Here is a 26,095-nt window from a genome sequence, read left to right as displayed (position 1 = left end):
CCACAAAGCCTCTCCAATAGGCCGTGGCTCCGAGCCAAAGCCCCCAGGAACACCATGGCGAGAGCAGGGCGCACACAAACAGGAAATTCCTCTGCAACAAGTTGCAGACGATTTGCTGCCTGTCCTCACCGGATAGTCAAGTCTCACCTCTGCTGGGAGAAAAATCCCCACAAGAAATGACTGGTCAAACCACTGCAGAGCCTCAACTCCCCACCCCCCCACCCCCCCCCCAGTCTGTCTCCAGACCTCACCCCCCAGTCTCCCCCCAGGCCTCATTCCCTCACCTCACCCCCCAGTCTGTCTCCAGACCTCACCCCCCACCCCCCAGTCTCCCTCCAGACCTCACTCCCCACCCCCCCAGTCTCCCTCCAGACCTCACTCCCTCACCTCACCCCCCAGTCTGTCTCCAGACCTCACCCCCCACCCCCCAGTCTCCCCCCAGGCCTCACTCCCTCACCTCACCCCCCAGTCTCCCTCCAGACCTCACCCCCCACCCCCCCAATCTCCCTCCAGACCCCCTCCAGACCTCACTCCCCACCCCCCCAGTCTCCCTCCAGACCTCACTCCCCACCCCTCCGGTCTCTCTCCAGACCTCACCCCCCACCCCCCCAGTCTCCCTCCAGACCTCACCCCCCACCCCCCCAGTCTCCCTCCAGACCTCACTCCCCACCCCTCCAGTCTCTCTCCAGACCTCACTCCCCACCCCCCCAGTCTCCCTCCAGACCTCACTCCCTCACCTCACCCCCCAGTCTCCCTCCAGACCACACTCCCCACCCCCCAGTCTCCCTCCAGACCTCACACCCCACTCCCCCAGTCTCCCTCCAGACCTCACCCCCCACCCACCAGTCTCCCTCCAGACCTCACTCCCCAGCCCCCAGTCTCTCTCCAGACCTCACCCCCCACCCCCCCAGTCTCTCTCCAAGCCTCACTCCCCACCCCCCCAGTCTCCCTCCAGACCTCACTCCCTCACCTCACCCCCCCAGTCTCCCTCCAGACCTCACTCCCTCACCTCACCCCCCCAGTCTCCCTCCAGACCACACCCCCCACCCCCCCAGTCTCAACCAGACCTCACACCCCACACCCCCAGTCTCCCTCCAGACCTCACTCCCCACCCCCCAGTCTCTCTCCAGACCTCACCCCCCACCCCCCCAGTCTCTCTCCAAGCCTCACCCCCACCTCCCCAGTCTTCCTCCAGACCTCACTCCCTCACCTCACCCCCCAGTCTCCCTCCAGACCTCACTCCCCACCCCCCAGTCTCTCTCCAGACCTCACCCCCCACCCCCCCAGTCTCTCTCCAAGCCTCACCCCCACCTTCCCAGTCTTCCTCCAGACCTCACTCCCCAGTCTGTCTCCAGACCTCACCCCCCACCCCCCAGTCTCCCTCCAGACCTCACTCCCCACCCCCCCAGTCTCCCTCCAGACCTCACTCCCCACCCCCCCAGTCTCCCTCCAGACCTCACTCCCCACCCCCCAGTCTCTCTCCAGACCTCACTCCCCACCCCCCAGTCTCTCTCCAGACCTCACTCCCCACCCCCCAGTCTCTCTCCAGACCTCACCCCCACCCCCCCAGTCTCTCTCCAAGCCTCACCCCCCACCTCCCCAGTCTTCCTCCAGACCTCACTCCCCAGTCTGTCTCCAGACCTCACCCCCCACCCCCCCAGTCTCCCTCCAGACCTCACTCCCCACCCCCCCAGTGTCTCTCCAGACCTCACTCCCCAGTCTCCCTCCAGACCTCACTCCCTTACCTCACCCCCCAGTCTCCCTCCAGACCTCACTCCCCACCCCGCCAGTCTCCCTCCAGACCTCACTCCCTCACCTCAACCCCCAGTCTCGCTCCAGACCTCACTCCCCACCCACCCAGTCTCCCTCCAGACCTCACCCCCCCACCCCCCCAGTCTCTCTCCAGACCACTCCCCACCCCCCCAGTCTCCCTCCAGACCTCACTCCCTCACCTCACCCCTAATCTCTCTCCAGACCTCACTCCCCATCCCCCCAGTCTCCCTCCAGACCTCACTCCCTCACCTCACCCCCCAGTCTCGCTCCAGACCTCACTCCCTCACCTCCCCCCGTCTCCCTCCAAACCTCACACCCCACCCCCCCAGTCTCTCTCCAGACCTCACTCCCCACTCCCACGGTCTCTCTCCACACCTCACTTCCCACCCCTCAGTCTCTCTCCAGACCTCACTCCCCACCCCCCCAGTCTCCCTCCAGACCTCACTCCCTCACCTCACCCCCCGTCTCCCTCCAGACCTCACTCCCCACCCCCCAGTCTCCCTCCAGACCTCACCCCCCACCCCCCAGTCTCCCTCCAGACGTCACTCCCCACCACCCAGTCTCCCTCCAGACCTCACCCCCCACCCCCCAGTCTCCCTCCAGACCTCACTCCCTCACCCCACCCCCCCAGTCTCTCTCCAGACCTCACCCCCCACCCCCCCAGTCTCTCTCCAGACCTCACTCCCCACCCCCCAGTCTCCCTCCAGACCTCACCCCCTCACCTCACCACCCAGTCTCCCTCCAGACCTCACTCCCAACCCCCCAGTCTCTCTCCAGACCTCACTCCCCACCCCCCCGTCTCCCTCCAGACCTCACCCCCTCACCTCACCCCCAAGTCTCTCTCCAGACCTCACCCCATCCCCCAGTCTCCCTCCAGACCTCACTGCCTCACCTCACCCCCCTAGTCTCCCTCCAGACCTCACTCCCCACCCCCCCAGTCTCCCTCCAGACCTCACCCTCCACCCCTCCAGTCTCCCTCCAGACCTCACCCTCCACCCCTACAGTCTCTCTCCAGACCTCACTCCCCACCACCCCAGTCTCCCTCCAGACCACCCCCCCACCCCCCCAGTCTCCCTCCAGACCTCACTCCCTCACCTCACCCCCAGTCTCCCTCCAGACCACACCCCCACCCCCCCAGTCTCAACCAGACCTCACCCCCCACCCCCCCAGTCTCCCTCCAGACCTCACTCCCTCACCTCACCCCCCCAGTCTCCCTCCAGACCACCCCCCACCCCCCCAGTCTGTCTCCAGACCTCACCCCCCCAGTCTCTCCAAGCCTCGCCCCCCACCTCCCCAGTCTTCCTCCAGACCTCACTCCCCAGTCTGTCTCCAGACCTCACCCCCCACCCCCCAGTCTCCCTCCAGACCTCACTCCCCACCCCCCAGTCTCCCTCCAGACCTCACTCCCCACCCCCCAGTCTCCCTCCAGACCTCACTCCCCACCCCCCAGTCTCTCTCCAGACCTCACTCCCCACTCCCCAGTCTCTCTCCAGATGTCACTCCCCACCCCCCCAGTCTCCCTCCAGACCTCACTCCCTTACCTCACCCCCCAGTCTCTCTCCAGAACTCACTCCACACCCCCCCAGTCTCCCTCCAGACCTCACTCCCTCACCTCACCCCCCAGTCTCGCTCCAGACCTCACTCCCCACCCACCCAGTCTCGCTCCAGACCTCACTCCCTCACCTCCCCGTCTCCCTCCAAATCTCACACCCCACCCCCCGTCTCTCTCCAGACTTCACTCCCCACTCCCCCAATCTCTCTCCAGACCTCAACCCCCACCCCCACAGTCTCTCTCCAGACCTCACCCCCCACCCCCACAGTCTCTCTCCAGACCTCACTCCCCACCCCCCCAGTCTCCCTCCAGACATCACTCCCCACCCCCAAGTCTCCCTCCAGACGTCACTCCCCACCCCCCAGTCTCCCTCCAGACCTCACCCCCACCCCCCCAGTCTCCCTCCAGACCTCACTCCCTCACCTCACCCCCCCAGTCTGTCTCCAGACACCCCCCACCCCCCAGTCTCTCTCCAGACCTCACTCCCCACCCCCGTCTCTCTCCATCCCTCACTCCCTCACCTCACCCCCCAGTCTCCCTCCAGACCTCACTCCCAACCCCCCAGTCTCCCTCCAGACCTCACTCCCTCACCTCACCCCCCAGTCTCCCTCCAGACCTCACCCCCCACCCCCCAGTCTCCCTCCAGACCTCACTCCCCACCCCCCAGTCTCTCTCCAGACCTCACTCCCCACCCCCCCAGTATCTCTCCAGACCTCACTCCCCATCCCCCCAGTCTCCCTCCAGACCTCACTCCCTCACCTCACCCCCCAGTCTCTCTCCAGACCTCATCCCCCACCGACAGTCTCTCTCCAGACCTCACTTCCCACCCCCCCAGTCTCCCTCCAGACCTCACTCCCCATCCCCCAGTCTCTCTCCAGACCTCACTCCCCACTCCCCCAGTCTCCCTCCAGACCTCACCCCTCACCCCCCCAGTCTCTCTCCAGACCTCACTCCCTCACCTCACCCCCCAGTTTCCCTCCAGACCTCACCCCCCACCCCACAGTCTCTTTCCAGACCTCACTCCCCACCCCCCTAGTCTGTCTCCAGACCTCACTCCCTCACCTCACACCCCAGTCTGTCTCCAGACCTCACCACCCACCCCCCCCAGTCTCCCTCCAGACCTCACTCCCCACTCCCCCAGTCTCCCTCCAGACCTCACTCCCCACTCCCCCAGTCTCCCTCCAGACCTCACTCCCCACTCCCCCAGTCTCCCTCCAGACCTCACCCCTCACCCCCCCAGTCTCTCTCCAGACCTCACTCCCTCACCTCACCCCCCAGTTTCCCTCCAGACCTCACCCCCCACCCCACAGTCTCTTTCCAGACCTCACTCCCCACCCCCCTAGTCTGTCTCCAGACCTCACTCCCTCACCTCACACCCCAGTCTGTCTCCAGACCTCACCCTCCACCCTCCCAGTCTCCCTCCAGACCTCACTCCCTCACCTCCCCCCAGTCTCTCTCCAGACCTCACCCCCCCAGTCTCCCTCCAGACCTCACTCCCTCACCTCACCTCACCTCCAGTCTCCCTCCAGACCTCACCCCCACCCCCCCAGTCTCCCTCCAGACCTCACCCCCCACCCCCCAGTCTCCCTCCAGACCTCAGCCCCAACCCCCCCAGTCTCTCTCCAGACCTCACCCCTCAGTCTCTCTTCAGACCTCACTCCCCACCCCCCCAGTCTCTCTCCAGACCTCACTCCCCACCCCCCCAGTCTCCATCCAGACCTCACTACCTCACTTCCCCCCCAGTCTGTCTCCAGACCTCACCGCCCACCCCCCAGTCTCCCTCCAGACCTCACTACCTCACCTCACCTCCCAGTCTCTCACCAGACCTCACTCCACTTTCCCCATCCCCCAAGTCTCCCTCCAGACCTCACTCCCTCACCTCCCCCCCACCTCCCCCCAGTCTCCCTCCAGACCTCACTCCCTCACCTCCCCCCCACCTCCCCCCAGTCTCCCTCCAGACCTTACTCCCTCACCTTCCCCACCCCCCCAGTCTCCCTCCAGATCTCACTCCCTCACCTTCCCCACCCCCCAGTCTCAACCAGACCTCACTCCCTCACCTTCCCCACCCCCCAGTCTCAACCAGACCTCACTCCCTCACCTTCCCCACCCCCCCAGTCTCCCTCCAGACCTCACTCCCCACCCCAAAGTCTCTCTCCAGACCTCACTCCCTCACCTCCCCCCCACCTCCCCCCAGTCTCCCTCCAGATCTCACTCCCTCACCTTCCCCACCCCCCAGTCTCAACCAGACCTCACTCCCTCACCTTCCCCACCCCCCAGTCTCAACCAGACCTCACTCCCTCACCTTCCCCACCCCCCCAGTCTCCCTCCAGACCTCACTCCCCACCCCAAAGTCTCTCTCCAGACCTCACTCCCTCACCTCCCCCCCACCTCCCCCCAGTCTCCCTCCAGATCTCACTCCCTCACCTTCCCCACCCCCCAGTCTCAACCAGACCTCACTCCCTCACCTTCCCCACCCCCCAGTCTCAACCAGACCTCACTCCCTCACCTTCCCCACCCCCCAGTCTCAACCAGACCTCACTCCCTCACCTTCCCCACCCCCCAGTCTCAACCAGACCTCACTCCCTCACCTTCCCCACCCCCCCAGTCTCCCTCCAGACCTCACTCCCGACCCCAAAGTCTCTCTCCAGACCTCACTCCCCACCCCCCGTCTCTCTCCAGACCTCACTCCCTACCCCCCCAGTCTCCCTCCAGATCTCACTCCCTCACCTTCCCCACCCCCAGTCTCCCTCCAGACCTCACTCCCTCACGTCACCCCCCCGTCTCTCTCCAGACCTCACTCCCCACCCCCCCGTCTCTCTCCAGACCTCACTCCCCACCCCCCCAGTCTCTCTCCAGACCTCAATCCCTCACCTTCGCCATCCCCCAAGTCTCCCTCCAGACCTCACTGCCTCACCTCCCCCCCCCGTGTCTCCATCTTGCCCTCGCTCCCTCTCCCCCCACCCCCCCCAGAGTCTCTCCCCCCACCTCCCCCCAGAGCCTCTCTCTGGATCTTGCTCCCTCGCCACCCCCCAGCCTCCCTCCATCGTGCTCCCTCCCCCACCAGTCTCTCTCCGAACCTCGCTCCCTCTCCCCCTCCCCCAGTCTCTCTCTGGATCTCCCCCAAGCCCTATCTCTCACCAGATCTCCCCCCTCCCCAACTGTGTGTCTCTCTCAGAAATTCCAGGAGGTCAACAGTTTCTGAGATACTCAAACCACCCCATCTGGTACCAGCAATCATTCCATGGTGAAACTTAGATCACATTTCTTCCCCATTCTGATGTTTGGGCTGAAGCCGTTGGCCATGTTGACATGCTCTCATGTATTGAGTTGCTACCATGTGACTGGCTGATTAGATATTTGCATTATCAAGCAGGTAGAGCTATTAACATGTCTAATCTGGGAACAGCTATGGAGCAGAGCTTGAGGCTGAAGAGGGAGGCAAGAGGCTGCAGGTAACTGCAGTGTCAGGCAGGACGTTGGAGACATTAAAGGTCTCCACCCAAAGCTTGACTGTGCACTTCCCTGATGAGTTCCTGCAATGCTTTTGTGTGTTGCCAGAGTGCTGGAGAACATGTTTCTGAGCTACAAAGTGGTATAACAACCTTTCTGTGATTTGTTGCTCAGACTTCCTGCACTCTGTCTGTGCTAAAGTGAAACTAGAAAGATAGCCAACTGTACTCAAAGCAAGAAAGTTCCCCTCAGCGGAAGTGCTAATGTCTGTTTAGAAACCAGTGACTTAAAATGAGTCACAGCACAATGCAAGCCCTGGTACCAGAGATAGCATCTCAGGAACATCTCAGTTTGTGGGGCAAGGTGGGGATATGGGGAAGTCCCACACACTCCATCACTTCAGCCCACTTGTTTTGCCCCTGATGTCTTGGGTGGGTACTGTTCTACACCACTCCATCATGGCTGATGTATGCTTCCCCTCAACCCCATTCTCCTGCCTTCTCCCCATAACCTTTGATGCCCTGACTAATCAAGAGCCCATCAATCTCCACTTAAAATAAACCCAAAGACTTGGCCTCCACAGCCATCTGTGGCAACAAATTCTACAGATTTACCACCCTCCGGCTAAAGAAATTCCTCCTCATCCCTGTTCTAAAGGAATGTCCTTGTATTCTCTAGTGCTAGATTCCCACTCTACAGGAAACGTCCTCTCCATGTCCACTCTATCTACCTGTACATCTGTCTCATTCAGTATTTGAGAGATTTCAATAAGATCCCCCGCCCCCATTTTTTTTTCTCACCTCCAGTGACTACAGGCCCAGAGCCATCAAATGCTCCTCATTCACTAACCCTGTCATTCCTGAGACCGCTCTCAGGAATGTCCATTATCTACAATATGCTTGCCTTGGTCATTTGGGAGTCAGGAAGTTATGCTGTAACCTTATAGAACACTATAAAAAGCGGCAGGTGGTTGAGTAATTAGCAGAATGCTTTACAGTACCAGTGACCCGGGTTCAATTCCCAAAGGTGCCTGTAAGGAGTTTGTACGTTCTCTCCATTACTGCGTGGGTTTCCTCCACAGTCCAAAGACATACCAGTTGGTAGGTTAACTGGTCATATAAATTGTCCTGTGATTAAACTCGGATTAAACTGCGGGATTGTTGAGGGCACCGATCAACTTCCCAGCTCTTTTCTACACCCCTCCCCCCTCACTGTTTCACCCCCTCCCCCTCACTGTTTCACCCCCTCCCCCTCACAGTTTCTTCTCCTCCCCCCTACAGTTTCTCTCCCCTCAGTTTCACCCCTCCCCCTCCCTTTCTCCTATCACCTACCACCTTGTACTTCTTCCTTGCCTGTCCCCACCTTCTTGCTCTGACTGCTCACCTTCCTTTCCAGTCCTGATGAAAGTTCTCGGCCCAAAGCATCGACTGTTTGCTCTTTTCTGTAGATGCTGCCTGGCCCGCCAAGTCCCTGCAGCATTGTGTGCGTTGCTTGGATTGCTGGGCAACGCGGCTCAAATGGCCGGAGGGGCCAGTTCTGTGCCGTATCTCAACAAATAAATATGTAAACAAACACCCGGCTGGCTGCCTCTGGAGTTGTGGTTGCCCCCCCCCCCCATTGGAAGAAGGACGTGGAGCCTGTGGTTCAGAAGGGGTGCATTGGACACGTGAAGGAGAGGCAGAGCAAGCTAGTGTTTTCTCTGGAGCAGAAGAGGCTGAAGGGAGGCCCAATAGAAATTTTCACTCTGAAAGGCATGGTTGGAGCAGACAGGATTGAGTGCCTAATAGTGGGAGTGAGAATATGCAATGGAGATGAGACTGTAACAAATGGGAACAGAATTAGTCCTTTAGTCCCATCATCTGCTCCGCTATTCCATCATCATTCGTTTGTTACGCGCCATGTTGCAGGGTGGTGGGCTGGAGATGTGACCCTACCAAACGGTAGGTGTAAGGTGCTCCTTTCCTCTGCTGGCCGGCAGGTCACCCTTGGGCAATGTGTAGCAGGGTCATATGAAGTCATGGGAGATGGTCGTATGAGCAGCTGGTGCAGATCACAAGTACTGGTAATGCGACCACTGACACCAGACAGACAATCTCTGAAGAGTATTGATAATGGCTGGGGACACTGCCCAGAAAAAGGCAATGGCAAACCATTTCTGTAGAAAATTTTGCCAAGAGCCAGAGCTCGGAACTGACCCCAGGTCAGTGAGCAGTGAGACAGTACCACAGACTGCTCTGTGTCATCACGTAAAGACCAGACACACCACTTCATCTTGTGATGTCAAGTGAGCCACTGGGACAGCCTCCCCTTCCTTTTAGTGGTCCTTATCAGACCAGGGGTTCCCACCTTGGGATCCACAGCCTCTTGGTTAATGGTAGGTGTTGGGAACCCTTGTATTAGACCCCCCCCCCACTTAGATTCCAGCTTTGTAGCTCAGCAGCCTCACCTCCATGGACTCTGTCCGCTCTTGATGCACATTGGCTTGGTGCGGCACTGCTCTGCACTCTACAAAATAAACTGCTGAGTTGTAGACACAGCTCAGCACATCACAGATCCACCCTCCCAACCTTAAACTCCGTCTACGCTTCCTGTTGCCTCGGTAAAGCAGCCAACAAAGTCAAAGACCCCGCCCACCCAGGACACTCTCTCTCCTCTCCTCTCCCATCAGGCAGAAGCTGCAGAAGTCTGAAAGCATGTCCCACCAGGCTCAAGGACAACGATGTTGTCCAGGAGGCACGTGGTCATCTCTCCCAGCATGTTTGATGCATGCTACATCTGAACACGATTAAGTCAGGCTGCTGTCGTTGACTGCTTGAATGCAGCTGCATCCAGTCCTGGTCTGGTTCAGAATGCTGTCGCTTGCTTCCACTGCTCGCATGATTTGTGTTTTTTTTCTTTCTCTGCAGATTGGATGTCTGTCTTTTATTTTAATTGGGTTCTTTCGGTTTTCTTGTTTTGTGGCTGCCTGTAAGCAGACAAACCTCAAGGTTGTTTATTCATACATTCTTTGATAATGTATTTTGAACCTATTCATGTAGATTAAATCATTACACAGTACATTAAGGTAGAATCATCATCATTACTTGCCGCGTCACGTGACATGGGTGATCGTGGTCTTTCCATGACCATGATTGTTCTTGGCTAATTTTTCTACAGAAGTGGTTTGCCATTGCCTTCTTCTGGACAGCGTCTTTACAAGATGGTTGACCCCAGCCATTAGCAATACTCTTCAGAGATTGTCTGTCCGGTGTCAGTGGGGGCATAACCAGGTGATATGCACCATCTGCTCCCATGGCTTCATGTGACCCTGACTGGGGTGGGGGGGGGTGGGGGTTGCAAAAGCAGGTGCTACACCTTACCTAAGGGTGACCTGCAGGCTAGCAGAGAGAAGGAGCACCTTGCACCTCCGTTGGTGGAGAAGCATCTCCACCCCACCATCCCATGAGGTAGTATAATGTAACGTAGTATAGAATAGAGTGTAACAGCTACAGAGAAAGTGCAGTGTAGGTAGAGAATAAGGTGTAAAATCAAACAATCTATGTAGATTGAGGTTAAGAGTCAATCTTATAATGCTAGGGGATCTTCAGTAGTCGTCTAACAGCAGTGTCGGAGCCGTCCTTGAGCCTGGTGGGACGTGCTTTCAGCCTTTTGTGACTTCTGCCTTGTGGGACGGGAGAAGAGACATTGTCCAAGGTGGCTGGGCTCCTCGATTACGTTGCCTGCTTTATTGAGGCAGCGAAGACTATAGACCATGGAGAGGAAACAGATTTCTGTAGCATTTCGAGCTATGTCCTCAACTCTGTCGTTTTTCTGTGTTCTGGCCCTGGTGGAGATGCCCACGTGCCAGTTTCCACACATGGGAGTTCTGAATGTCTTTGTTTTCCCCCGACAGCTGGTGACTCCCTAAACTACCTGGAAGACATCGACATGAATGTGGTCCGCCTCTGCTTCCAGGCCTTCATCCAGGAGCCGTACTTTGCCCTGACGCCTGTCCTCTCCGAGCCCATTTACGACAAGAGTAGGTCCTTGCAGCCTCTCATTCTCGTTCTCGGTGTTGGTCCCGGGGTCAATTCACAGCCCAGTCCCTCCTGGCACCAATAACTGCACTCGCTCCCTCCACCCTTCATGAAGTCCCTCCCTCTGCATCCCCACTCCCTCAGTCCTTTCCCCACCACCCTCCCTGCCCCTCGGCGCAGCCCTGTACTCTATCTGTCCCACCCCCCCACTACCCTCTCTCCCGCCACACTTTCTGCCCTCCCTCCCTCACACTACCTCTCCCTCTCTGCCCTCCCTCCCTCTCCCCCACACACAACTCCCCTCTCTCTCCCTCCCCACCCTCACACCCTCTAAGCTCTATCACTCCCTCCCTCTCTCTGCACTCGTGCCCCCCTCCACCCCCACCAAGCAATGACTGTTGCTTGTTTGCGCACTCAGATTTTCGGTGGGTAGGGGGTTGGCTGAATGTGCCCGTCTCGTCTCATCTCATCTCATCGCCTCGCCTGCTCTTGTTACAGAAGCCACCAACACATCTGAACTGCGAATCTGTCGCCTGAACAAAGACAGCGGGGTGTGCTCGGGAGGAGAAGAGCTGTTCCTTCTCTGCGACAAGGTGCAGAAAGGTACGTCCTGTTATTCCTGTCCTGGTGTCCCAATTACTGCTGTAGGTACACCCCTTGAAGCCATCTCCGAACTGCACAAGTCTACGTCTACCTCAGCACCAGAATACCACCAGCAGATCTGGGTCTGCACTGAATGTCATCCTTGGTGCCACGGCCCTGCGTGTGGCCTCGATTAAAAAGCTGAAATGAGTGGGAAGGGATTGTCTACTCGGGGTTATGATGTGGAGTCATTAGCTGTGTGGCTTAGCTACCTGGCCTTACAGACCCGTTTCTGCTGACAGGAGAAGGGGCAAAGGTGGGTTACTGGCACCTTAAAACTAGTCACTCCAGGCAGATGGGGCTCGTTAGCCATGTTTGGTGGCTCAGCTAGGAGAAGAAAATCTCTGATCTCAAACCTCTGCTATACCCACTCATGAGGAAAGGCTTCAGGAATAAGTCCCAAGGAGGAAATCTGGTGCTGGAGTCCCTGAGGCAGTCCTACATTGAGTTCAACACTGGCAGCACCTGGTGCCAAACTGTACCGGTCTCTGCCGATCCTTTGGGTTCATCAGATGTGTGGAGAGTGGGAGTTTGCTGCACGGGCAACAGCTTGCTCACCATATTGTACCACCCTGGCTTGTGTATCTAGTCAGCTGGGACGCAACGTCCATGGTCAATCCTGGCCGATGGAGGCCTAAACAACATCATCTTCTAAACTGATTTGTGTCTTTTTGTGTTAATGTCCTGTTTCTGTGTGCTTTATTTCTCTCTTCAATGTCAAAGTCATGTTTATTTACATATGCACAGGTCCAGTGAGAAACTCACAGCGCAGAGCTCCAGGCACTCGGCGGCCATTTTAGTAGCATGCTGCTGGAGCCCATTCACTTCGAAATTTGACATATCATGTGTTCAGAGATGCTCTTCTGCACACCACTGTTGTATCTGTGTTATTGTCACCTTCCTGTCAGCTTGAACCAGTCTGGCCATTCTCCTCTCACCTCTCATTAACACGGCTGTTGAATATTCAATATATTTCCTCATTCAACTTCGATGTTTTCTTCCATATTTTAATTCCTCTATGGCCAACACTGAGAACATAAAACCCATTGACAGGATGTTTTCATCCACAGAACTGCTGTTCACTGGGTGTTTTTTCTTGTTTTTCACACCATTCTTTGTAAACTCTGGAGGCTGTTGTGCATGAAAACTCCAGGAGATCAGCAGTTTCTGAGATCCTCAAACCACCCCAGCTGGCATGGTCATCTAGCCATTCCACAGTCAAAGTCACTTGGATCACATTTCTTCCTCATTCTGATATTTGCTCTGAACAACAATTGAATCTCTTGACCCTGCCTTACTAATCAAAATCCTATCAACCACCTCTTTAAATACACCCAATGACTCTGCCTCCACTGCCAGCTGTGGAATGAATTCCACAGATTTACCACCCTCTGGCTAAAGAAATTTCTCCTCACCTGTTCTGAAGGGATCTCCTTATCTTCTGAGGCTGTGCTCTTGGGTTCTGGACTTGCCCATTATAGGAAACATCCAGTCATGCTGGTTCCTTGCAGAGCAAAACCAGACACACAACTCCTGTGTCTCTTTAACATGACAAGTCATTAGTAATGGTGTCAGTGGTTACGGGGAGAAGGCAGGGGAATGGGGTTGAGAGGGATAATAAGTCACTCATGAAATGGCAGAGCAGACTTGATGGGTTGAATGGCCTAATTCTGCTCCAATGTATTATAGAAAATCTCTGCTCCTTCCATAGAAGACATTGCGGTCATCTTCTCCGCAAACAACTGGGAAGCAAGGGGCGTCTTTTCCCAAACCGATGTTCACCGGCAAATAGCCATAGTCTTCAAAACCCCGCCTTACTGCGACATTGACATTCAGCAGCCCGTTAGCGTGAACCTCCGTCTCTTCCGCCCATCTGACAGGGAATACAGCGATCCGTTCGAGTTCCGCTACATCCCCAAGGAAATCGGTAAGGTCCATGAATAGCCCTGGGGTTTAAATGCAGCAGCTCTTGCGGCTGTTGTGACAGTCACCGGATGGTTTCATAAGGGCTGGTGCTTGCTGTTTTTGGTTGGTGTTGCCATCCTGAAGGGAAAACAAAATCTGGAAAAGTTGGAAGTGCATATGGAATTGGTTTATTATTGTCATGTGTACCAAGATAGAGTGAAGAGCTTGTCTTGCATACTGTTGATACAGATCGAATCATTACACAGTGCATTGAAGTAGAACCAGGTCAAACAAATACTAAAGCGTACCAGCTCCAGAGACAGTGCAGAATAGGTAAACGATAAGTGCAAGATCCTAACGAGGTCGAACCCATCTCATTATACTGGGGTGAACTGTAGGACACTGAGGAGTGTGGTAGAACAGAGGGATCTGAGAATACAGATCCATGATACGTTGAAAGTGGCGTCACAAGTAGATAGGGTTGTAAAATAAAAGCTTTTGGCACATTGGCCTTCATAAATAAAGGTATTGGGTACAAGAGATGGATGTTATGTTGAAGTTGTATAAGATGATGGTGAGGCCTAATTTGGAGTATTGTGTACAGTTCTGGTCACCTACCTGCAGGAAAGATGTAAATACGGTTGAAAGAGTACAGAGAAGATCTACCAGGATATTACTTGGACTGGAGGACCTGAGTTACAAGGAAAGATTGAATGGGTTAGAACTTTATTCTCTAGAACGTAGAAGACTGAGGGGAGATTTGATAGAAGTATATGAAATTATGAGGGGTATAGATTGGGTAAATGCAAACAAACTTTTTCCACTGAGGGATAGCTGGGACTACAACCAGAGGTCATCGGTTAAAGGTGAAAGGTTTAATGGGAATATGAGGGAAACTTCACTCAGAGTTGTGAGAGTGTGGAAGGAGCTGTCAGCAGAAGTGGTCTATGCAAGCTTGATTTCAACATTTCAGAGTAGTTTGGGTTAGGGTATGAAGGGCAGATCAATAGGAGTAAGCAGTTTAAACGGTGCTGTACTTTTCTATGGCTCTGTGACTAGGGAACTCTTTGTACCAATGAGTTGGGAGCTGTCCTTGAGTACATGCTTTTAGGCTTCTGTGTCTTCTGCCTGATGGGAGAGGGGAGCGGAGAGAGTGTTCAGGGTGTATGGAGTCTTTGAGTATGTCGACTGCTTTAGTGGATGGTAGGACCCTGGAGTGTGTTGTACAACAGAAAGACCAAACAGCACAAGTTTATGGAAAGTGGCATTCCAGGTTGACAGGGTGGTGTTGAAGGTAGCTGACCCGCTACCCTTCATCAGTCAGGCCTTTGGGGCATGGAAGTTGGGATGTGATGTTGCAGTTGTAGACAGTAAAACCACATTTGGAATGCTGTGTTCAGTTTTCGGCATCAGGCACAAAGTGCTGGAGGAACACGGCAAGTCATGCAGCATCTCTGGAGAGGAATGGGGAAGAGTCTTGGCTTGAAATGATGACTGTTTATTCCCCTCCATAGATGCCGCCTGACTTGCTGAATTCCTCTAGCATTTTGTGCATGTCGCTCAAGGTTTTCAGCATCTGCAGAATCTCTTCTGTTGCGTTTTGGTCACCCTGCTGCAGGAAAGGTGCCATTAAACTGTGAAGAGATTTCCAAGGATGTTGCTGGGCTCCAGGGACTGAGAGAGTTTGGGCAAGTTGGGACTTCTTTTATTCGGACATGAGACACTTGTCAGACCATAAGATGTAGGAGCAGAATTGGGCCATTTGGCCCATCGAGTTTGCTCCAGCATTTCATCATGGCTGATCCATTTTCCTTTCAGCCGCAGTCTCCTGCCTTCTCCCTGTATCCCTTCATGCCCTGACTGATCAAGAATCTGTCAACCAGTTAAAGACTCCACAGCTACCTGTGGCAACGAATTCCACAGATTTGCCATTCCCTGGCTAAAGAAATTCCTCCTGCTCTCCGTTCTAAAGGGACGTCTCTCTGTTCTGAGGCTGGGTCCTCTGGGCTCGGATTCTCCCACTATAGGAAGCATCCTCTCCACATCCACTCTATCGAGGCCTTTCGGCATTTGATAGATCTCAATGAGATTCCCCCTCGTGTTGGGAGGGGGCATAGAGTTTTTCTCCCTTAAGCATAGAATCAGGAACGAGAGGGGCGAATGCTTCAGGTAAGGATGGAGGAATTTAATAGGAACCCAAGGAGCAACTTTTCCACCCACAGTACAACTAATGAAACATGAAATAAGCTACCAGAGGAGGTGGTTGCAACGGGTATGTTAGTGACATGGATAGGAAATATTAAGAGCCAATCGCAGGCAGATGGGATCATAAAGGTGATGCTTCTGCCCAGTGCCTCTGCCCTGCCGTCCGGCTACGCACGTCTCTTAGAGACTTGCACCAATAAACAGGGTCTGTTTGATCCATTCTCAACAGTTCTTTAAGCAATGAGAACAAGTTTAAAGGTTGCAATGCCTTCCGTGGGTGAATATCCTTGTCACATTTAAGTACCAGCGACCTGGGTTACAATTCCTGGTGTTGCCTTCATGGAGTTTGCACGTCCTCCCTGTCACTGCGTGGGTTTCCCCGGGCACCCTGGTTTCCTCCCACAGTCCAAAGATCTGTAGGTTACCTGGTCATTGTAAGTTGTCCCGTGATGCGGCTGGGGTTAAATTGGGAGGGATCGCTGGACGCTGCAGCTGAAAGGGCCAGAGGGCCCTATTCCATGCTTTGTCTCAGTAAAATAATAGTTTCTGTTCACCCACAAGGCTATTTTTGACTGGTTAGACGGTGTTCAGTTCACAGTCTTCGGAAGCAGGATGCACAGGAGGCAGCACAGACTCTGCAGTAGACTTGCAGGATTTGGACTGTTAAGATGATAGAGGTATTTCTGGGTTGGGATGGTGTACATTTTGGAAGGTGGAGACATGGTCAACGCTGCTTGGGATTGGTGTGTGTGTGTGTGTGTACTCTCAGCTGATCCCTGACGACTTTTGTTTGCCCATGACAGATTACTATGGCATTCAATCCAAGTGGAAAAGGAAGGTCAAGTTCCCGCCGATCAGCACTTTCATAGGTAACTTTGGTCACGATTCTGATTTGTACATTTCTCCGGGTACGCCAGAGCGTATGGTCAAATACATTGTTTGTGTTAACAACTGGAACGTAGGACAGGTTCAAGACCCACAGAGTGAGTCAGACGACATGGATTGTGAATGGACACATTAATATTATAAATAATTTTATAAATAATATAATTTTATAACTAATTTTATTTCCTGCGGAGCATGAAGAAAGCTCACCTCTGTCCTAGGATACTGATGGACTTTTGCTGCTGTACCATTGAGAGCATACTCACCAACTGCATCTCAGTGTGGTATGGCAATTGTCCCGTATCGGACCACAAAGCACTCCAGCGTGTGGTGAAAACTGCCCAGCGGATTATCAGCACCCAATTGCCCACCATTGAGAACATCTACCATAAACGCTGCCTGGGCAGGGCGAAAAGCATTATCAGGGATGCATCTCACCCTAACCATGGACTTTTTACTCTATTTGTGTGCTGTAGCACTTACTTTTTATTCACAGTTATTTTGTAAATAACACTATTCTTTGCATTTCTAGTTAGATGCTAACTGCATTTCATTGGCTTTGTATCTGTACTCGGCACAATGACAATAAAGTTGAATCTAATCTAATCTAAATAAACAAAATAGTTAAACACAAAACCGGGCATCTAGCAAAACAGGATTTTGTCTAAACTAGCCTAAAGCACATTTAGTTACCTTTTAACTTAATGTGTACTGGGTTAAATCTCCCCAGTTTATAAGATTGAGGAACTGAGCATGCTATGAATGAATATTCTACTACGCAAACACTGGGTTGGGGGGGCACCTACGTCTGCAATGGTCCTTTAGCACTGGTCACCACTCCAGCCTGAAGCAGGAAAGAGAACGAGCCTCCCACGCGCGCTATTATACCCCCCATGTGCCCAGAATTGGGCACTGGTGCCGTGGCATACAAGCCAGCCAATGGGAAAGAACAACCAAAATGTTTAAATGGGCCAGTCGATGACAGACACAGTGGAAGCGGTATGTGACCAGCATATAAGCCGAACCCCCCAGCAACCAACACGGCCTAAGGAAGTGCTGGGGGCAGCTGCAAGAGTCAACATAGCCTGTCCACAATGTTCAGCAGAACAACACAAGCAAACACAACTTTAAATCAAGTTGCTTTCCTCCCTCCCTCCTATAAAATAGCCAGATTCAAGTAGCACGACACCTGCTCCTAAGAGGTTTCTAGAACAATACTGAAACAACTGTACCATAATTACTGGAAAATTGAAAGAATAAACTGAAAGAAAAAGAACAATTCTACATCCCAATCTGACAACATGTTCAAGACAGAGTGAAGAGAATTGAGGGATATGAGATTCGTGCAGGAACATGGTGCTGAGGAGAAGGAGCAGAATTAGGCCATTTGGCCCTTCGAGTCTGCTCTGCCATTTCATCCTGGCTGACTTGTTATCCCTCTCAACCCCATTCTCCCGCCTTTTTCCCTGTAACCTTTGATGCCCCGACTAATCAAGAATCTATCAACCTCTGCTTTAAATACACTCAATAACGGTTTCATGGTCATCTGTAACAATGGATTCCACGGATTCGCCACCTCTGGATAAGGAAGTTCCTCATGATCTCTTTTCTAAAGGGGTATCGTTGTATTCTGAGGCTGTGCCCCCTGTTCCTAGATTCCCCCACCACTGGGAACATGCCCTCCATATCCACTCTATCTAGGCCTTTCAATACTCCCTAGATTTCAATGAGATTCTCCCACCCACACCACCCCAACATGCTTTGAAACTCCAGCAACTATGGGTCCAGAGAAGAGAAGAGCTGTGGCCTTTGCTAATAACAGGCCAAGTGCCAGATCTGCTCTGACCCGTAATCCCCCACCAAATGGGAAGCTTGGGGAAAAAAACTTGTTGACATAGGAGTTGGAGATGCAATGAACATTGGGTTGAAGATGTAGGGGTGAAAGATGTCTACTGAGGGATGGCAGAGAAATCACCTGAAAAGTAAACCCTGCTCTTCCTTCTGGACTTTTTTTGGACAGGTGCTAATGCGGCTTTGGCAGATGCAACGACGGGACCGAAAAATTCTGTAAAGTATCGAGGTAATTTCTGAATTCAGTGATGCTGCGGGTCACAGTGTTTATGGGGCTAACGTTGGAAAAAATTCAGGAAGTGATCATGATTCTTCAGTCAGTTAATGTGGTGTGGAGGCACTTAGAATATAAAACATTACGTTACAACATATTACAGGCCCTTCAGCCAACATTGTCCCACTCTTTTACCCTACTCTGAGATCAACCTAACTCTTCCCTCCCACATTTACCCCAAGTTTTCTATCATCCATGTGCCTATCTAAGGTTCTTAAATGTCCCTAGTGCATCTGCCTTTACCACCACCCCTGGCAGGGTGTTCCACACACCCACCACTCCTGTATAAAGAACTTGGCTCTGACATTTCCTCCACCTAACCTGTATTTTCCTCCAATCACCTTAAAATTATGCCCACTTGGATAGTCCTAGGAAAAAGTCTCTGGCCATCCACTCGATCTTTGCCTCTTATCATCTTGTACACCTCTATCAAGCCACATCTCATCCTTCTTCACTCCAAAGAGAAAGAGCCTAGCTCACTCAACCTACCCTCATAAGACATGCTGTCTGATCCAGGCAGCTTCCTGGTGAATCTCCACTGCAGCCTCTCTAAAACTTCCACATCCTTCCTCTAATGAGGCGACCAGAACTGAACACAATACTCCAAGTGAGGTCGAACTAGAGTTTTATAGAACTACAACATTACTTCCAACGAGAAAAGCAAATCTTGTTTTTTTTTAAAAATACGCTGTCCAATAATGAATGTTCCTCTTCCTCCTGGATCTGCGTTACCTGTCAACATCAGAATGTTTCCTTAAGCCGTACTGTTCTGACCTCCTTATTACAAGAGCTTCCAAAGTGTATCACATCACACTTCTCCAGATTGAAATCCATTTGCCCCTTCTCAGCCCAGCTCCTCATCCTATCAATGTCCCATTGTAAATCTTCTGTGATTCCTCCATCTCACCGGCTGACAGTGTTGTCAGTTTGTGTTGGTCTGACCCATGCCTCCATCTCACTGGCTAAAATTGCAGTCAGTATCTCAAGTCCAACCCATGCCTTCACCTTACTGGTTGACAGTGCCATCTGTATCTCAGGTCCCACTCCAGCCATCAGCTCACTGGCTGACAGTGCAGTCAGCATCACCTACATCCCACCCCTCCGTACAGCTTATTGGCTGACATTGCAGTTAGTATCTTAAGTCCAAGTTATTGGCTTGGGCGAAGGTATTAATGATTACTGTCCTGGTTCCTGATAGATTCCATTTTGACTAGGCCAGGGTCAGTTAAGCAAAGGATTAATAATTGAGGTGCACAGATGATTGAAATACAGACAGGAGAAAGTAGGGTATTAGTGATGCACAAAATCTTCGGAGGAACTCAGCAGCATCTGTGGAGAGAAATGGACAGTTGGCATTCTCGGTCGTCTAGAATGAAGGGTAGTGTCATAGAACACGATGTCACAGCAAAAGGCCCTTCGGTCCATCTATTCCATGCTGAACAATTAACCTGTTTAGTCTCATCATCGTTCACCTGAACCATAGCCTTCCGTACAGCACAGGTAGAGGAGTAGTGGCTGGTATGAAGAGGTGAGGTGGAGGGGTGCAGCAAGAGCTGGGAGATGATGGGTGGATCCAGGTGGCAAGCAGTGACAGACAGATGGAGGAGGGAGTGGGAGTAGCAACAGAGGCTGGGAGGTGACCTCCATTCTTCACCGTAGAAGACACTAGCAGTGTGTCGGATGTTGAAGGGTGTGAGGGAAGAGAAGTGAATGCAGTTACTATTACAAGGGAGAAGGCGTTCAAAAAACTGAACTGGTACGTAAATCACCCAGACCAGATGAACTGCACCTTAGGGTTCTGAAAGAGGTAGCAATAGAGATTGTGGAGACATTAGCAATGATCTTTCAAAATCATTGGACTCTGGCCTGGTGCTAGAGGACTGGAAAATTGTAAATGTCACTCCACTCTTTAAGAAAGAAGGTGGCAGCAGAAAGGAAATTATAGACCAGTTAGCCTGACCTCAGTGGTTGGGAAGATGTTGGAGTCAATTGTTAAGGATGAGGTTATGGAGTACTTGGTGACACAGGACAAGAATGGACAAAGTCAACATGGTTTTCTTAAAGGAAAATCTTGCCTGAAGAACCTGTTGGGATTCTTTGAGGAGTTTACAATTGAGATAAATGAGGGAATGCAGTGGATGTTGTATATTTGGATTTTCAGAAGGCCTTTGACAAGGTGCCACACATGAGGCCACTTATCAAGTTAAGAGCCCGTGGTATTACAGGAAAGTTACTAGCATGGTTAGACCATTGGCTGATTGGTAGGAGGCAGTGAGTGGGAATAAAAGGATCTTTTCTGGTTTGCTGCCAGTAAATAGAGATGTTCTGCAGGAGTCAGTGTTGGGACCATTTCTTTTTATGTTATATATCAATTATTTAGATGATGGATTTGTGGCCTGGTTTGCAGATGAAACAAAGATTGGTGGAGGGGCAGGTAGTGTTGAGGAAACAATTAGGCTGTAGAAGGACTTAGGCAGATTAGGAGATTAGGCAAGAAAGTGGCAAATGAAATACAATGTTGGAAAATGCATGGTCTTGCACTTTGGTAGTAGAAATAAACGTGCGGACTAATTTCTAAATGGGGAAAAAAATCCAAAAATCTGAAGTGCAAAGGGACTTGAGAATCCTTGTGCAGAACACCCTGAATGTTAACTTGCAGGCTGAGTCGGTGGTGAGGAAGACAATTGCAATGTTGGCATTCATTTCAAGAGGTCTAGAATACGTGAGCTGGGATGTGATGCTGAGGCTTTAGAAGGCACTGGTGACACCTCACCTTGAGTATTGTGAACAGTTTGGGGCTCCTCATCTAAGAAAAGATGTGCTAGCATGGGGGGGGGGGGTTTGCGTGTTCAGAGGAGGTTCACAAGGATGATTCTGGGAATGAAAGGGTTATCATACGAGGAATGTTTGATGGCTCTGGGTCTGTACTCGATGGAATTTAGAAGGATGAGGGGGATCTCATTGAAAATTTTCAATGTTGAAAGGCTTAGTCAGAGTAGTAGAAAGGATGTTTCCCATGGTGGGGGAGTCTAGGACAAGAGGGCACAGCCTCGGGATAGAGGGGCGTCCATTTAAGACAGAGATGCGGAGAAATTTCTTTAGCCAGAGTGGTGAATTTGTGGAATTTGTTACCACTGGTAGCTGTGGAACCAGGTCTTTGGGTGTATTTAAGGCAGAGCTTGATAGGTTCTTGATTGGAAATGGCATTAAAGGTTACTGGGAGAAGGCCAGGGAGTGGGGCTGAGGAGGGGGCAAAAGGATCCGCCATGATTGAATGACGTGATTGAGGTGGAGCAGACTCGATGGGCAAAATGGCCTAATTCTACTCCCATGTCTTATGATCTTGCATCATTGGTCTTGAAAATCCTGAATGTATGTCTTGATACCTAACTAGCTTTTTAACTTCACTAGCTGAGGAAGACGAGAAGCTTGCAGACCTGAACCACATAAACAAGTCGTGGGACTACCCCAACCAGGGATTTCCTGCCTTCTGTTCTGACCTCATGACCATGGAGCTGCCTAACGAGATGTATGGTGTGGGCTGCAAGAAAGAGGAGCCCTTGGACTGGACGAGCAGCCATTTCCAGAGCCAAATGGCAGGGCTTGCACACCACGCAGAGGACGAGGTCTATCACCCTCCCTTCAGTAACAGCCGGGTGCAGGCTGATCTGGACGTGGGTACCTGCAGCGACGTGGGCTACTTCAACAACTATAGGTTTGAGGAGTTTGCTAACGACGACGCGCTGCCCAGTGTACTGGCCAGCAGCATAACGATGCCCAGTGACCAAGCAGGCACCAAAGGCTGAGAGGGCGTGCGGTAGATGGATGGATTACTGGGTGGGGGAAAGAGGGTGTTTTAGTTGGCTTTTGAACAGGGTGCTGGGGGGGTGGGGAATGCAAGGGAGGGGGGAGACTCATTATCTGCACCCATTCTAAAGGTGTTGCTCCAGCTTGCCCCTTGTGTTAGTACTGAGTCTGAACCTACCTCCAGCCACTGGATCTCGTGGTCATCAGGTCTATTGTTGGCCTAGGGGACCCAGCGAATGTACGAGTAACTGCGGAGTTTGTATTCCTTTATTTTTCTTGGCACTCTGCACATTGCCACCTCCCCAACCCTACCCCTGGAGATACATAAACTCGAAACAGTGAAGCGAAGTAGGGAAACAATTAATTCCAAGCTCTTGACCGGCCAGTCACCTGCTGAGTTCCTCCAGCATTTTTTGTCTGTTACTCTGGATTTACAGAACATCAACTACTTAAGACATAGCAGTTGTCCTCAGAGGCTCCCTCGTCCAGGGATACCCAGCCTGGGACAGGCGGGAGCATCATCCAAGAGGTTTAACTAGCACCTCTTCCCGAATACTTTGCTGAGATCAGATTCAAATTTCTTTATTGCACATACTGTACATCGAAACATACAGTAAAATGTGTCGTTTGGATGACCAACACAGCCTAACTGTGGATGTCATACTGGTACCAATCTCGCATCCCCACAATGCTCACCAGAGCAAAGCAACCAACCAGCCCACAGCAGTAAAACAAGCCCCTTTCGTCTCTCCCACCATCACACACAGTGTAGAACGATCCCCACGTAGAATGCTCTCAAAGACTGAGAGGCATTTAATAGATTGAAACGCAAGAGATTCTGCAGTTGCTGGAAATCCAGAGCAACACACACAAAATACAGGAAGGACTCAGCAGGTCAAGCAGCATCTGTGGAGAGGAAGAGATAGTCGACATTTCAGGCCACGACCCTGGAATGAAGGGTCTCAGCCTGAAACATTACCAGATTCTTCCTCTCCATAGATGCTGCCTGACCCGCTGAGTTGAAGAGCTCTGGACATTGACCTGAAAGCATCTGGGAACAAACACCCCTGAAGTATGTTTCAACACTTGTTCAACTAGAGTGTGGGTCTTGATCACGTGTTGCAAATTTGTCGACATGTTTTGGTTTTGAAAACGTAACTTTACTAACTAAAGTTTAAAAGAAAAAAATGTTTCTAAATTATTTATTTAGCAATACAGTGCAGAGTAGGGTCTTTCGGACCTTTGAGCTATGTCGTCTCAGACCAAATCACAGGACAATTTCCAATGACCAGTTAACTATGTCTTTGGACTGTAGGAGGGAACCATAGCACCCGTGAGTAGGGCATAGAGATGGCGCCAGAATTGAGCTCCGAACTCCAGAATGCCACAAGCTGTATTGGCGTTGCGCTAACTGCTAGGCTGCGGTGGTGCCCACCATTTGTTTTGAGACCTGGTTGTATTGTCAAGGGACGTTCGTGTGCACAGAGTTTAATTGGCTAGATTGGTATAGTCTCTTGGCTATTGGATGAAGAGGTAGCCTTGCTGTCCTTATTGTTCAGGGTCTTCCTGACATTATCTGTGTCTCTGTGTCGCTCTCCCGATTATCAAGTCCAGCCAGGCTGGGAAGCTTGCTTGTTTTTTCTGTTTATTGTGAAGTCTCTGCCTCTTTGGCCTAATTTCCAGTCAATTCTTGCATCCTGCTTATTATCCAAGCTTTTCTCTCCCTCCAGCCACGTTAAATCACTTTAAACAATAACTCATTGGCTGGGGCACAGACCACTACAGCTGAAAGCACCACGGCCTTTGTCCACTTCAGCAGAGTGAGGCCTTGAACTCTTCACTCCTGGCCTGTAGCCTTGGCATATCTGTAGCACCTCTACCTCACAGTTCAGTCTTTCTGCTCGTGTATTGATGTGTGGCTGACCCTTATCAGAGATGAGTTGTGAGGAACGCAATGTTTTAGAATCTATAACATTACAGCACTGTACAGGCCCTTTGGCTTACAATATGCTGACTCTTTAAGCTACTCCAAGATCAACCTAACCCTTCCCTCCTACATAACATACAACATTACAGCACAGTACAGGCTCTTCCGCCCACAATGATGTTTGACCTTTTAACCTACTCTAAGATCAAGCTTAACCTGTCCTTACTAACTGGTTTGTTCATTATGTGCCATGTCGTATGACCTAGGCCATCATAAGAACATAAGGAATAGGAGCAGGAGCCGGCCATCTGGCCCGTCGAGCCTGCTCCACCATTCAATACAATCATGGCTGGACACATCTCCACCTACCTGCCTTTTCCCCACAACCCTTAATTCCCCTACTATGCAAAAATCTATCCAGCCTTCTCTTAAGTATATTTACTGAGCTAGCCTCCACTGCTTCATTGGGCAGAAAATCCCACAGACTCACCACTCTCTGGGAAAGGCAGTTCCTCCTCATCTCCATCCTAAATCGACTCCCCCAAATCTTGAGGATATGTCCCCTAGTTCTAGTCTCACCTACCAGTGGAAACAACTTTCCTGCCTCTATCTTATCTATCCCTTTCATAATATTAATGTTTCTATAAGATCTCCTCTCATCCTTCTGAATTCCAGCAAGTACAGTCCGAGGCAACTCCACCTCTCCTCGTAGACTAACCCCCATATCTCTGGAATCAACCTGGTGAACCTCCTCTGCACCGCTTCCAAAGCCAGTATATCTTTCTTCAAGTATGGAGACCAGAACTGCACACAGTACCCCCAGATGTGGCCTCACCAGTACCCTGTACAGTTGCAACATAACCTCCCTGCTCTTAAATTCAATCCCTCTAGCAATGAAGGCCATCATTCCATTTCCCTTCTTTCCATGACTGTGATTGTCCTTGGAAAATTTTTCTACAGAAGAGGTTTGCCATTGCCTTCTTCAAGGCAATGTCTTTACAAGACAGGTCACCCCAACCATTATCAGTACTCTTCAGAGATTGTCTGCCTGGTGTCAGTGGTCACATAACCAGGACTTGTGATTTTTATAAATGACCTAGATGAGGAAGTGGAGGGATGGGTTAGTAAGTTTGCTGATGACACAGAAGTTGGAGGTGTTGTGGGTAGTGTGGAGGGCTGTCAGAGGTTACAGCCGACACTGATAGGATGCAAAACTGGACTGAGAAGTGGCAGATGGAGTTCAACCCAGATAAGTGAGAAGTGGTTTATTTTAGTAGGTCAAATATGATGGCAGAATATAGTATTAATGGTAAGACTCTTGTCAGTGTGGAGGATCAGAGGGATCTTGGGGTCTGAGTCCATAGGACACTCAAAGCTGCTACGCAGGTTGATTCTGTGGTTAAAAGGGTGTATGGTGTATTGGCCTTCATCAATCGTGGAATTGAATTTAGGAGCCGAGAGGTAATGTTGCAGCTATATAGGACCCTGGTCAGACCCCACTTAGAGTACTGTGCTCAATTCTGGTTGCCTCACTACAGGAAGGACGTGGAAACCATAGAAACGGTGCAGAGGAGATTTACAAGGATGTTGCCTGGATTGGGGAACATGCCTGGAGTGATGGAGGATGAGAGGTGACCTGAAAGAGGTGTATAAGATGATGAGAGGCATTGATTGTGTGGATAGTCAGAGGCTTTATCCCAAGGCTGAAATGGTTGCCACAAGAGGACACAGGTTTAAGGTGCTTGGAAGTAGGTACAGAGGAGACGTCAGGGGTAAGTTTTTTTACGCAGAGAGTGGTGAGTGCGTGG

At 51.7% G+C, this 26,095-nt stretch overlaps 1 protein-coding gene across 4 annotated transcripts in view; it reads left to right on the top strand.

The window, feature by feature from the left end:
• Positions 1–22,425, top strand: part of LOC140206216 (transcription factor RelB-like) — a 74,034-nt gene extending 51,609 nt beyond the window's left edge. For all 4 annotated transcript variants that reach the window (XM_072274535.1, XM_072274538.1, XM_072274536.1 and 1 more), the window contains 6 exons: positions 10,668–10,793; positions 11,290–11,394; positions 13,145–13,360; positions 16,347–16,412; positions 18,449–18,508; positions 21,965–22,425. In XM_072274535.1, the coding sequence (XP_072130636.1) occupies positions 10,668–10,793; positions 11,290–11,394; positions 13,145–13,360; positions 16,347–16,412; positions 18,449–18,508; positions 21,965–22,359 (968 nt within the window). In that variant the 3' untranslated portion in view covers positions 22,360–22,425. The remainder of the gene's footprint in view (positions 1–10,667; positions 10,794–11,289; positions 11,395–13,144; positions 13,361–16,346; positions 16,413–18,448; positions 18,509–21,964) is intronic.
• The last annotated feature ends 3,670 nt before the right edge of the window (positions 22,426–26,095 follow it).

The sequence above is a fragment of the Mobula birostris genome, chromosome 12 (assembly GCF_030028105.1).
Source record: "Mobula birostris isolate sMobBir1 chromosome 12, sMobBir1.hap1, whole genome shotgun sequence".
NCBI lineage: Eukaryota > Metazoa > Chordata > Chondrichthyes > Myliobatiformes > Myliobatidae > Mobula > Mobula birostris.
The sequence above is the reverse complement of the archived record's forward strand: the minus strand, read 5'-3'. Positions and strand labels throughout refer to the sequence as shown.